The 14,943-nt window shown below is 40.3% G+C and overlaps 1 protein-coding gene across 1 annotated transcript in view; it reads right to left on the bottom strand.

Annotated features, from left to right (window-relative positions):
* The window catches only part of Cntn6 (contactin 6), a 153,454-nt gene extending 139,113 nt beyond the window's left edge, over window positions 1-14,341 (bottom strand). Inside the window, 1 exon segment of the mRNA XM_026409025.2 lies at window positions 14,185-14,341. Within this exon segment, the coding sequence (XP_026264810.2) occupies window positions 14,185-14,326 (142 nt within the window). The 5' untranslated portion in view covers window positions 14,327-14,341.
* Between the last annotated feature and the right edge of the window lie 602 nt (window positions 14,342-14,943).

Genomic DNA, 14,943 nt, shown 5'->3' with positions numbered 1-14,943 from the left:
CATTCAATCTTGGCATCTCTGAAGATTACTGCATTGCCTAACACATGAACTTTCAGAGGGGGATATTCTTAGATCAGAACCATAACAGGAAGAGAATGACAAAATTAGGTAGGAGATGGGTGGGTGCAGTTGTTAGGGCTTGTGTAGAGTGGAACCCATTGGGTTCAAAGGATTGTTGTAATCTCTGAACCAGGGAGTGAGCTATAGACGTGGCACCCCGAGTTGGAAAGGTTGGAAATCAGCCTATGGTTGAGTCTTGCCATTTTAGATCTCAACAAGGTCTTGAAGAAATCACAGGGTAGCTATTACCTAAGGTGGGGTGATAAATAGAATTAGTGAAAGGGAAGACATCAAAGGCTGAGAAATTTTGATACTGAATACTGAATTAACCAAAGGCCAGAGTTGCCAAAAAATAATACATGGATATTTTGAAGAGGATGCTGAGCTAGGAGGTAGGGGGTCTTCAAGGCATGCTGGGGGTGGCAGGGTGAGAACATGATTGTCACCAAGAGAAGCAATGGCCACTATAGCCTAAAGGCATGATTGCATTGACTGGGGTATTGCATATGAGGGAGGAGACATCATCTAAAAGCAACGTGGAAGAGAAAGAATGACTCTATTCCTCACTCAAGACCTGGTTGCCAAAGAAGAATGAGATACTACCGTTGCCATGACAGACCTGAGAAGAACCCATCTCTAAGAACTTTATTTAAGAGGAAGCCTTAAAGATATCGAGGCATGTGCTTATGGAGAGTCTCACCAAAACACCCTCGTCACTCCTACAGTGAAATACGGAGCTGAGGGCAGGGGTCATTTTATGAAGAGCGTCAAAGACTCTGACATTTGCTCCTGTTCACTATGGAAAGAGGTGGAGGATGGAGGCGAAATCGCTGGAACCTCAGGCCACAATGAGATGTCTCATTAGGACCTCTGCCACCGAGGGACACTTTGAAAGGTTCCAAGCCCTGGCTCTGCCAGTCCCCGGCTGAGAGAATTTAAGCAAACCCAGGAATCGCCTTGTCCTGTGTGTGGCTCGCTGCATCTATCTTAGCTTTGACGAATACTAATATTTATATTAATAACGATATTCATTAAGTCTGGTCAGCCAGACTTAACAAAAAGAAACACCATAAATTTTTAAATGTGATCTAGACGTGTTTCATACCTTTTTTTAAATGAAAAAGGATTACCTTCTAAATGGGCCTTCCAGAAGGCCAAGAGGCAGCTGGCAGAGGGTGCAGCCCACCAGCGCACTTGTTTATATTTGATTACTTTTGCTTAAACCTGATGAAATAATTAAAATAAATCCTCTGTGCCCAAGGGAGAGACCCGGTAAGAGGAACTCGAGTAGTCTGTTTGGATGGGATTTCTGGAAGAATTAAAGGAGGGCTGTATAATCTCCATTCATAAAAACCCCCTAATTGATTTATGCAAAACAGCTCATTAATATGTATGTGGAAATGGATCTCTCAATGGCTCAATTCTCAAAAAAAAAAAGAGGGGGGGGGAACACCCAGCAATTGACTTGTTAAATCACGTCTGCAGATCTAGGCTCCTTCTTATTTGCATTTTCTGTCATGAATAAAAACTGCCTGGGAGGATCTTAATTCAGGGAGGGGATTACAGTTGGAAAACCTATTGCTTTTCTTTAATGCTCAAGCACATTTTTTCCCTTGTTCTTTATTCCAACAGCATTAATATATTTTCTTTCTTTTTTTTTAAGTGAGCCTGCAGTTATATTTGGACAGATGCACAAATATATATATAAAAAAATCAAATTTGTTCTGCTTGCTGCTTAGGATTGGACTTGGCACACAGTAGGTGCTCAGTAAGTGTGTGTTATTGGAGTGTATGCACGGATAAGCTGAAAGGTCAACCTAGAGTTTGGAAATCAATATTGCATTTGCTTTTCCCCTGGATGTGAGTGGGCTTGCAGCACCTGTGTGAACGCCTGTGGTATTGCTGCTGATGGGTGGTCTGCAGGCACTAGCCTAAGGTACCTTTTAAGGCTATGTGCTGCTCAAAGTCTGGAATGAGTCACACTCCTGTCACCAGGGAGCTTGCTAAAAATGTCACATACTGGGCTCTCCTTCAGACCGACTGAATTAAAATTTGCTTTTAATATGATCCACAAGGGATCTGTACACACATTAAAATTTGACAAGCACTTGGAGAATAATTAGTGAAGTAGCTAAAAACATAAAGCACGCCTGGCGTCCAATCCCAGCTTCCACTGTTTTCTAATGTCCGCAGGCACAGGACTTCACTTATCTGACCTTAATTTTCCTGATGCATAAAATAATCGGGATGATGGGAGTAGTTTTTATTTTATGTAGTACTTTTGAGGATTAGACGAAATTATCCTTTTTAATTAGAAAGAACTGTTGTGAGGTTTGGTCATTTGAGGAAGATAGAGCCAAAGCACTGTTTTGGTTAGATTTTCAAAACGGGGATCAGAACTCTGACAATACAAAAAAAAAAAAAAAAAAAGTGGAGGAGGAAAAGTTTATTTTAGCTCATGGTTTCAGGGGTCCACTGTGAGGCAAATCATCATGGCAGAAGATAATGGCACAGAAAAGTAGCCCAGCTCATGGAAACAAAGAAGGGGGGAGAGAGAGAGAGAGAGAGAGAGAGAGAGAGAGAGAGAGAGAGAGACACGGACCTTGCCAAAGGCAGTCCTCAGTGACTGATCTACTTCCCCCAGCCACACCCCACCTGCCTACAGTTACCACCCAATTAATGCATATCAGTGGATTAACCCACTGATTAAGTTATAACTCTCACAATTTAATCATTTCACCACTGAACATTCTTGTATTATCTCCCACATGAGCTTTTGGGAGACCCCATATATTTCACCACAAAAAAAAAAACCATCCATCACAGAAGATGTGTTCATCATTGCAAAACTTGAAATGCTACTGCACCATTTGTAAATTCCCATCATTTCTCCACTGCTACAAAAATGGAGGAGTCCCGTAAATGTACTGATATCCATTTGGGATCCAGAGCATCTACCATTCAAAAGCATCCATCCTGGAAAATGGAGAGAGAGAGAAGAAGGAACTAGGCAATCATTCAAACTTATTTTCTGAAATAGGTAAGAGGAAGCTCTCAAGTCAGTTTTTGTTTTGTGAGTTTTTTGTGTGTTTTGAGGATTGAACTCAGGGGTACTCAGCCATTGAGCCACACTCCCCAGCCCTATTCTGTATTTTATTTAGAGACAGGGTCTCACTGAGTTGCTTAGCACCTCACTTTTGCTGAGGCTGGCTTTGAACTCGTGATCCTCCTGCCTCAGCCTCCTGAGCCGCTGGGATGACAGGTGTGTGACACCACCCCCAGTTTTTTTTTTTTTTAAAACCAAGAAAAGCCACATGATATGTGAACAAGGTAAGCATTAGACTGACTTGAACTTTGGCAAATTGAGTTCAAACTCAGTTCCACTCTTTATTTTTACAGGAGCTTTTGATGTTGCAACATCTTGTGAGATTTCCAAGCACCATGGGCACTAACTGCAGTGGCAATCAGGCACATAATTTGGAGAGTCTCCCGACAAGCATGCAGATGGCTTAATAAGCACCTTAGAAAGGCCAGCAACCCTTAAAAATGTTCTGAATGGAGAAACTTGTCTCAGGTTTTAGTGTTAGGGGGATTAGGCCCGCAGGAGCAATTGACAAAATTAGATCCCATGTAAAATAGGCAAGGTCAGCTTCAGTGCCTGGGTACTGGATTCATGCCTGGCATGAATTTTCATTCTCATTTCATTCTTTCTTGTTTTTATTCTCCATGGGTTTAGTTTACAATTTGACTCATCTCCTTTTGGGATCCATATCATCTGTGAGAAGAGCTACCAGATATCAAGACTCATTGTAAGATTGTAATAATTAATAGAGTGTGTCATTTATACAAGTGTAGTCAAATATAAAGAGGGAAGAGAGAAGAGAGAGATCAAAAGCGCTGTAAGCAGGTAGGCACACTCGATTTCCTTCAGCGATGGCAAGGTCGGACGCAGAGAAAGGACCACATTCTTGATATGAGTGCTGTGTCAATAGGACCCTTCTAGACAGGGAAAAGAAAATTAAAAAATGTAGTCCAGTTATTCCTCTGGATCCACAGATTCTATGTACCTGAATTCACAAGTCAAAAAATAAAACACAATAAAATGCATTGTACTAAATAGGCACAGCCCCGCTTTCTTGAATTCTTCCCTGAACAATACATTATAACTGTTCCCATCGCACTTACAATGCACGAGGTATTATGTGTCATCTAGAGATGGTTCACCTATTCAAAAGGAAGTGCATAGGTTATGGACAAAATTGTGTCATGTTATCTAAGAGACTTTGGCAGGCAGGGATTTTGGTATCTGGGGGTGACCTGGAATTAGTCCCCTGATGATACCAAAGAATGAGTGGGCATTAAACCAATCTTAAAGCGTGCTCGTTAGCTTTAGGTGCACTGTCATTTTAAATATGAATACAAAGCCATGCATTATGGAAGGTGATAGAAGAGAATATCTTCATGGTCTCAGAATAGGGAAAAAAAAAAAAAAAAAAACAACAACCTTTCTTAAAACTGTATCATCCCACAGAGGAAAAAGATAAATAAATGGGACTATATGGATTTTAAAAATCTCTGTTTGTCACTAGATGTAATTAAGAGAGTGAAAGGAAGACAGGCCACATGGTACAAGCAGTTTCCTACACATAAAAACAACATAGTGAGCCTATGCAGAATTGCTCACTGAGAAAAGGACCGTCCATAGAAAACAAAGAGAGAAAAGAAAAAGAAGAAAATGAATTAAACACTGCCGAAAAATGGTGTGTGCGTGTGTGTGTGTGTGTGTGTGTGTGCGGGGGGCGGGCCAGGGTTTCCAAATAGCCAATACACATATATAAAGGTGCTCCATGCCATTGGTCATCAGGAAATATCAATGAACCTCAAATGAGACCCCCTTTAATGTCTTGATTCAGTGAGCCTCTGCTTTGACCAAAGGAACAGCCAGAAGACAGTGGAAGGAATCTGTGCTTTTGTGTGTGCCTGTAGGGATGTGGCCTCTTGGCTCTCGGCCTTGCGTAGACCCACAGGACGCTAATTAAAAATAAAATAAACTGTACATGGATTGAAGAGGGATCGGTGGAGTGGAGAAAGTGGAGGGCGAGAGAATTGGAGCAGGGTGAGTTTCAGGCTTTTGTGAGGATGTCAGATGTATCTTGGTGTTGTATAGAACTCCAAGGAATAAAGAAATAACAATAATAATAAATAAGAAAAAAGAACATTTTGGAGAAGGGAACGTTTATTTGGGGCTCATCATCTCAGCCCATCAATGGCCAGCTCCATTGCTCTGGGCCCAGTAAAACAGCACCTCATGGTGAAAGCAGCTCTGGACACAGTCATCAAGAAGCAGAGAGCGAGAGAGAGAGAGAGAGAGAGAGAGAGAGAGAGATGGACAAAGATATATCCCAAAGGCATGCCCCCAATTACCCAACTCTTGTAGCCACACTTGACCTGTCTACAGTTAACACCAAGTTAATCCTTATGAGGGGATTAATCCACTGCTCAGGTTACAGTGCTCCTGACCTAATCATCACACCTCTGGACTGTCTTGCATGGTCTCAGACATACATGAGCTTTCGGGGACATCTCCCATCTAAACCGTAACACATCCGCAAGGACAGATGATATCAACTGCTGTCAAGAATACATCGCTGGTAAGAGCGTGGATTAATACAATCACCATGACAATAGTGACGATTAGAATTCATCATGCCAGATTAGTAGTTGTTCATCTGCATGATCAATCGCCTTTCGGTTCTGTCCCGTGGTATTACGACAGAGAAACGTGATGTACCCGTGTACCAGAAGATGGAGCAAGAATATCAACAGAAGTATACATCCTTGCCCCTAGAAGTTGCTCAAGTTCTCAAGAAGAGTAGAAGCTACCCATATGTTCTAGTGTATTCCAATAATAAAATGCTAAACAGCACCAAGAAGGATTGAACTGTAGCTACCCTAAAATTCCATGTGTGAGGTGGCTGCAGACTTAAGGAATATATATCGTATAGGTTTTTTTTTGTTGTTTTGTTTTGTTTTTTTTTACATATGAGATTCACAAAACCATGATTGTAAATTTACAAGTGGAGATATAGCTCGTCTTTGAGGAGAGAGAGCCTTCTGAGTTGTCTGCAATATTGTTTCTGAGCTTGGCTTAGTAATGCTTCATAAAGCTACTTCCATTTTTTTTTTGTACATTTCTCTATGTATTAATTTTCTTGGGAAAACTAGGATATAAATTAACTCCTTAAAACAGAATGACTATTTCCAGAGGTTTTCTACCAAAACTCTTTATTCTTTGCATACTAAGTTACTTTTTAGATAATATCGGATATATATTCAATATCAATGCCTGAAAGGGTTTTATTTGATCCTTTCTTGCAAATGAGAATTTTGCTGTAATTTGAACCAAGTTTATGAATCCCCAAAGAAAAATCTACATGAGTTATGCACCTAACTTCATCAAAACCATTCTTCAAACACCGTAAGAGCAGTAATGAGACCATTTCGGTTTTGTGCTTCTTTTTCATTTTTAGATAACAGAACCTCTCCGTTTTGATAGGAAGAATCCCTTACTTTGTAATATTTTGCTTTTCCACATGGATACCAAGCCTCTGCAGCTTGAATGTGCAATTTTACTCAAATGGACCAAAAAAGATGAGGTCCTGCTGAATTATAGGCAGAGAAGGGCACAGGGAGAAGGGCTGATTTTCAAAAAAAGTATCATTTTTGATAAGATACATAAATAGATGCCCAACAGCGATGATGTGAGCAAAATGAGGCAAAAGCATTGGATAATCAACTTCCCTGTTGATTTTTAAGATAAATGTCATAGTGACTTCATATAATTCAACCATGCAACCGTCCATTTGTTTAAGATGCGAATTATGTTTAAAAGCAAAGACAAAGTTTTCTCCATAATATGATATCAATTGGTGGTCATGCTATTACTTCATTAAGACATATTCTGAACTTTAAATTCATTGCAACACTGTCTGGTACGATTTCAACATGACGGTCAAAAACAGTGCTAATTTATTCACTTTCTTTTACTTAAGAAATTAGGGAAAAATATTTCTTCGTGCGTGTTGTTTTTCTAGTTCTTTTTTAAAAAAGGTTAAAAGGCATTTAGCATTTTCATTTATAATTAGATCTGCATTACCCACTTAATACACACTTCGCAATTATCACAGACTTTATCATTTCCAAATGCTTTTTTCAGTGTTATTTTTGAAAACTTCTTCTCCTGGGTCTTAATTTCCTTCCCAGATACAAATGCCCTTTGTCACCATATCATCAGGGCAATATATAATAATTTTTTCATTTTCATGCATAGAAAATAATTGAATGACATTTGAAATTAATCAGTGTCCACAAAGCTTTTCAAGTTTGTTTCTAAATGTGAGGAATCCTCTTGCCCCACCCTGCCTGTAAATATACTGACCAAGAAATAGAAATAAAATTACACCTAATTTTCAAGTTCTAGAATATTTTAATAATCCTTCTGTAAGGAGTTAAAAACCTTTATGTTAGGATTTTCTTTTCTTTTTTCTTTTTTTTTTTTTTCGCATTAGGGATTGAACTCAGGGACACTCCACCACAGAGCCCCTTCCCCAGCTCTATTTTGTATTTTATTTGGAGACAGGGTCTCACTGAGTTGCTTAGCACCTCACCTTTGCTGAGGCTGGCTTTGAACCCATGATCCTCCTGCCTCAGCTTCCAGAGCTGCTGGGATTACAGGCATGCTCCATCTCTCCTGGCAGAACTTTTTTTTTTAAATCTGTTTTTGTTGTGCTCTAACTATGATTTTTTCCATTCATAAAGATTCTGCTTTACTTCCTCTACCCATTAAATAATTCTAGGTTTTAAAAATTATTTTGAGATATAGATATGAGAAATTCAGGACCAGCTGTAGTTTGGGTGACCTTGGGCAACTACATAACACAGTAGTCTCACCTTGAATTTCTCCATCTGTTAAACACACTCTAGAATAGCTTACAGGTCTAGAATAAAGATGAATAGCATGACAGGTATACAACCTTTTGCATGCCACTGGAAAAAAAAATTACAATGATTATAAATGCCTACATGTTTATAGCCCTCTAAAATACATTATTATTGCATTTTAACCTTGAACCATTGAAAAATCCATCTTGGGATGTGGTAGAATGACTGTTTATCCCCCATCACAAAAGTTCTTACAACATCTGAGGTTTGAAATGCCTCTACCTATGTGTGCTGTGATTTTTAATGATATTAGTATTATGACAAATGTATCCAAGTCACATTTCCAAAGGAAAAGTATGTGGCATTGAAAAAACTCCCTTTTACAAACAGCTTCAACATCCTTAACATTGTCCAAATGGTTCTTCTGCTACTAGGATCAACAGTGAAACACACGACTTGGCCTATTCATAGTTGCGTGGCCAAGTCCCTCTCCATATCCATTCTGCCAGTCACCCTGGTCCTTTGCTCTATGGGTAGCAAGTCCTTCTTGTATCAACCCTTATGAAGTGGGCGATAGCAACACCCTCATTTTACACACGAAGCAACAACACTCGTGTGCAATGTCCTACCAAGTGTGGGATCTTCTTCAGCATCTTCTGATGCTCCTGTATAAAATATCATATTGGATGGATTTTGGGGTGTTTCCTTGGAATCCCATTACAGTACTCAACTTAGCCCTTGCTACGTACTCAACTTAGCTTACCTTTGCTGTAAGGAGACTTTTATCACTGGCTCCAGATGCTATTTCAGCCTCAAGCCCCTGAAAGCCAGCCTTCTGTTCTGTCCTGCTGAGCTCTGTGCTCATCTCCTCCCCTCTCCCTGGATCCTTGGCCTTGTTCCCACATCTGAAGCATTCCCTCTTGCTGTCTGTCCAGCCTGAATGTCCTTCTCGACGGAGCCACTGTGCCTGCAGCTTGCATGTGCAATTTCTTACTCTAATGGACCAAAAAGATGAGGTCCTGCTGAACCAGAGCAAGAGGAGGGTGTGGGTACCAGTACCAGTACTAGAGGGCTCAGTTCAAGCCCCATTTCCTCTGGAAGCCGGTCTTTGCTCTTTCTCTAATCCAGACCAGTTTAAGGACAACTTTCCACTCTGGGCTCCCCCTACCATAGGGTTAAGTCACCTCTCTGTCAATATCATCTGATTTTTTTTCCCCTGAGGCAGTGAAAAAATGTGGTAGGGCAAGGACTCTGTACTCCCCTCCCTGAGCTGGAATACCCAGTTGGCCTCGGACTTGGTGTCTGTGTGATTTCAGGCAGCTTCATCTATTTCCCTGTGCCTCCACCTGTTCATCTGAAAAATGGGAAATTTAATCATCTCAGAGGGTTCATCGGCAGAATTAATTTACAAAAAGATTTGGGGACAGCAAGTGTGGTGGCCCACGCCTGTCATCCCAGCAGCTTGCAAAGCTGAGGCAGGAGGATGGTGAGTTCAAAGCCAGCCTCAGCAAAGGCGAGGCCCTAAGCAACTCAGGGAGACCCTGTCTCTAAATAAAATTTAAAAAATAGGGCTGGGGATGGGGCTCAGTGGTTGAGTATCCCTGGGTTCCATCCCTAGTTCTCAAAAACAAAACAAGAAAAAACAATCTGGGGACAATGCTTACTCAACAATATATACATAGTATATATTTCTTTTTTTTTTTTGGTCTTCTTGTTTCTTCTCTGTGTGTATATGTTTAAGTGCACTTAAAGGTTTTATCTGTGTGCTATCTCTGTGAAGACAGGAGGTAGCCATTCTCATCAACCATTTTAACTTTAGGACCCAGCCCAGGCCTTGAGGCATATAAATGGGGTATTTTTTTTTTTGGATGTTTGGTGGATGAATAAATGAATAGTTGATGAGGAGGCTCGGGGCGGTGGCCCTGCCTTCCCTTATAATGAAGCAAACTGATCTGAAACGGTATCTGCAATGAAATACTGCAGAGGGCAGGATCAAAAAGTCTGAATCTAGACTCACTTGTATCCTCAATGTTTATCTTTTCCTTGGTGAAGTTCTATAGGATAAGAGCCTCCACGAAAATACAGCTTAGTGGAATCATAGGTTTCTTCCAACACACCCCGCTCCTTTTCTCCAGGATGACATTTGAAGCAGCATTGACAGATGCGATGTAGTCTCACACAAGAACAGGGTCATTCATTAACATGCACACGAAAGGGAGAGGTTCACGTTCAACCTTTACCACCAGAGTCCTTGAGAAGGAAAAGAAATTCTAAGCAGCTACAGGTGATTTTCAAAGCCATGCTGGTTTTATCACTCAAGGAGGCCGGGGTTATAACAGGGCCCTTTGGCTACGAAATACCTGCTGTACTTGCGGCAGGGTTGAGTTTGCACAGGGGAACAAGGAGAGCTTCAATGAGGACCCGCCTGACCCTTTGGAAGGAAGATTTCTCTGCTGAAGAGCTAAAAGGGGCTTTTGTAGTCAGACAGTCCAAAACATACGTTTACAAATCCCAGAGATGTGAATGGCTCGACCTAGTTTGTTGAAGACAGATTTAAGATGATATTGCATAATAGGGATTTTCTTTTTTAATGCATGGGCCACATTTCAGGATGGTTTTATGATGGGATGATTCATGACCAGGCAGAGCGTTAGAGGCTGTTTCTAAAAGAAACTCAGAGCGTGCTTTTGGATGGCCAAACACCGGGCTGGATGTTACAAACAAAAGCCCTCGATTACCTACAGGAATGTGTCTGCCATCTCTTCCATGGACAAGGCAGAGTCTAGAAGACTGTTCACAAGTCCGTTGGTTCTGAAGGTCAAAGTGACATTATACAATAAAGTCCCCAGGTGCAAAGCGGAGGAATCAAACATTTTCATTTTGATGCATACCTTGTTCTTATCTGGGGAAGTTTGGATAAGGGGGTGGGGTTTCTGGACCCGATTTTTCCTATCAATATGTAGATCAAGTAGCTCACATCAAATGTCTCCTGTTGGTCTTACTTTGGGTTGCTTAGAAGAGAAACACGAAGCAAGGATTTCTGTGCCTGAATGAATTCTCTCAGGAGAAAGGCAGACATAGAGACAGGATAAAGGGAGGAAAAAGACCTAGTAGGAAGTTTTCTCAGCTGCCTTGACCCCATGGGGGACTGAGGCATGAAATACAGAGATGGCGATGGGCACACACCACTCATCAGGAAATCTGGGTAGGGCACTAACAGCACCCACCCCATGGCTCATTGGGAACCTTGGTGTCTTATAAATCTGGTTTATTATTTAGAAAATTAGGGTCCCTTTAACCATTGAAATAATGGGAAAAAAAGCCTCCCAGGATTTGGGCAGGATTTGAGAGGGATTCACTACTATAACATGAAGAGTATGAGTGAGAATCTAAACTCTTTATTTTTAATATTATTTTAGTTGTTGATAGACCATTATTGATTTATTTTTATGTGGTGCTCATAATTGAACCCAGTGCCTCACCTATGCTAGGCCAGCACTTTACCACGGAGCCACAACACCAGTCCCCAGTCCCCTGAACTCATTTTTTTTTTTAATACTCAAGATTCAACTTGGTCTCTAACACCATCCTTTAAGAAAGCCCCAATCTCAGGGCTTCTTGGGCTTTCTAAAATGAAAAAAAAATAGGAACAAGGATCATATCTGCCTCCTGTGACTGGTGGCTTGCCACTTCAGTTCAAGAGAAGGATTTTTAGAAGCATCTAGAAATCTTGAAATCAAGACAACACAAAAGTGGGCAGGAGAAAGACTCAGAATGCAAACTGGAAGAGTTTTCTGAGAAAGTGTAGCCGTTTGAAATATGGCGGTCTTTGACCCAGTGGAGAGACATAATAAAAAGGAGAATCAGAGATGTCCCCTCCCTGGCGTCCACATGAATCAGGAACCTCGCCTTCAGCCTCTCTGTTAATCAGTGTCCCTGTTCTGCACGGTGGTCAGGCTGCGGTTCTCAATCTGTAGTTTCTGAGCAGAGGTTTAATATGGTAAAGAACTGGTCTTATCTTATTCTATTAGATCTGGTGATAGAAAGGGAATTTGAATGGAGAGCTGTCTGCTTAAAAAAAAAAATTCCCAGAATTTGCCCTACATGGTGATTCCACCAAGACCTGAAGAGCAAAACAATCACTGCCGAGAAGTGAGAGAAGATACTGAGGAATGAAAACCCAGAGGACCACACAGGCCCTTAGAAGTGACCATTCAGATTCTACTTTTTCTCTTGGCAGTGCAGCAGATCTCTCCCTGGACATACCAGGAAACATTTTAGACATGAATGTGGTGGTTCTTCTTTGGGTTTTTCAAATGTCAGTTTTAGCCCAAGATCCTTTAACTGTGCAGAAAGATCGCTGGGTGCATTAGGCCCAGTGGGCCCCTTGGCTCTCTGCATTAATATAATAGTAATGGAAACACTCTAAGGATCAACCGTCATATGCTTTTCGCCCCCAAATGGGGAAAAAAAAAAGTTCATGAACTGTTAGGAAAGTCAGCAGTGACAGAAAAATTGATCTCCCTCATTCATCCAAATGAAATCAATCAATTTCTTCCTAATTTAACCTTTCCTTTTTTTACAAAAGACATAGTATGTTCTTAACTAGCAAAACTTCTATTTGCATATAAAACTAGAGAATTTTTAAGGTATTTTTTAAAAGTGGGGAACAATTAAGAGGGAAGAAATGTATTGCCATATAAAGTACCGTGCCTTAACTTTCAGTGTAGATATTTCGTTGTTTTCCAGAATGAATGGAATCCATCACTCTAGATAAACTGGGAGGAGAGAGACTAAATACGATAAGGCTGTCTGAATTTTCCTCGCCAGAAAGTCAAATTTATTATTACGAACACTGATTGAAATCATGTGGCCCTTTTAGGGGCATCTCTTTTCTAAGCGAGAGAAACAAATAATTACTGTGGCAGAATCATTCAAGTCTCTGGAGCTATCATTTATGTCTGCAACATAAGTGTATTATTATGCTCCCTATTATTTTTCCAAATGATGATCTTAGCTAAAATGCAGAAGTCAGTTATTATAATTGTCTTCACCCCCAAGTTCAAACCAGCCACCAGCTTTTGTCTGCCCATACTACGTTTATGTCCACGCTTCTGTACTTCCTCTTTTTTTCCACAGAGGCAAACATATTCAGATATATTAGCAAAATGTATGTTCCTGTGCGTTATTTGTGCGAGCATGTGATTTACATGTACATGTTTTATTTATGCTTTACATGTTTACGGATGTTCACTTGCATATATATATTTAAAAGCAGAAATGAGGTTAATCCCAAAGGAGAAGCATACAAAGACCCCTGGGCAATATGAGATTTGCAACATGAGATTTGCAAACAGAAACAGAATCAACTACTCATTCCTACGTCTACAGATGACTACAGTAGTTCTGCTCATCGCTGTGAGCCCTCAAAGAGTAGCAGCTAACACTTTGGCTCCCAGATACATCCTCAGACATAGGGGAGCTAGGAAAGATAAAAAAGAAAGAAATGGGAACTTCCTACTTGGTCCTCATCCACAGATATAATTACTCTGCAACAAGGCTTGCACTGTATCCAATATGAAACATTTTAGTCCCTGGAAACATTATATAAAAAGAATATAAGAAGCAGTCTGTCTATTGTTCATCTGCTAATGTCCCCAAATGTCACCTAGGTAATTACTTGGATGACATTTATGTGATGCAGCTGGACATTGTTACAGTTAATATAAAGCCTGCCTTTGGCAACCACTTTATTTCCACCTACATCACCCTGTGGGCGTATGATGGCTTTTCCTGGATCACCCGCCTCCCCCAAATGATACCTCTGCCCTCTGTGTTTTCCTCTCATGCTCTGCACACCAATAGCCAACATAAAAGAAAAGATTTTTTTAAAAGGACAATATGATATATCTTTTTCTTGATATTTATATTTAGAACTTTTAGAGATGATTCTAAAAATCGTTTATCAAATATTATTATACTGATGTTTTCTTTCTTTTAAACAGGTTTATATCATCCTCAGAAGCCTAAATTTACAAAACATACATTTTTTTATGTCCAAAAAAACCAAATTTCTTCTCCAAGGGAAAATTCTTAGCAAAGTTGGATTGTTCACCCAGTATGCATATCAAAAAATATATATTTTCAGAAACACAGGAGTCAACATTTTTCCCCCAAACTCACATGCAAACTGAAGCTTTGCCTTCCGACTCAGAATGGTCCCCAGAAGATTGGTGGCCAGGCACTGGTACGTGCCAGCGTCTTGATCTGTGCGGGGGCTGCTGATGGCCAAGCTGCCTCCGTCTAACTTGTAGTGATAACTCATGGCAAAATCAATCTCTCTGCCATTTTGATTCCACCTTTAAGGAAAATGAAAAAAAAGATGATCAAATGGCATTTATAATTTTCAGGGTTCACTGCTAATTTTTCTTAAATGACATGCAGTTTTAATTCCTGCAATTATATAAAAAATATATTGTATGTTTACTAGTGGAGATCATCTGACCAACTCCCCTTAAGTTGTCTGTCTTGAGCCCAGTGATACCAACAGGGAGGTTATTTGAAAGCTCTTAGACTCTTGGAAAGAGTTAGATACATTCATCCCCATGTACATAGAGAGTCAAGAGAACCACTGACATAAGAAATATAAATTAGACATTCAGTCAATAATGCTGGCCATCCTAATCCTTTAGAGACTTTTCCAAAAAACATCTATCCATACCTGAACTCCCCCAAATTGCTACTGCAAAATTGGATGTCAGAAATGATTTAGAGATGGAAATCCATAAAGATTATATTACAAATGACGCACAGAATACCAGCAAAGATTTTGCAATGCCAACTTGAGGCTGATAACAAAACAATTATAACCTGACGATCCCAGAATATCATTGTCCGTTAGCCTGTTACTTGGAAAATTAATCACGTTGAAAATGTTTCAGC

Source organism: Urocitellus parryii, chromosome 16 (genome assembly GCF_045843805.1).
Source record: "Urocitellus parryii isolate mUroPar1 chromosome 16, mUroPar1.hap1, whole genome shotgun sequence".
Classification (NCBI taxonomy): domain Eukaryota; kingdom Metazoa; phylum Chordata; class Mammalia; order Rodentia; family Sciuridae; genus Urocitellus; species Urocitellus parryii.
This window is presented reverse-complemented; position numbering and strand designations above follow the sequence as displayed.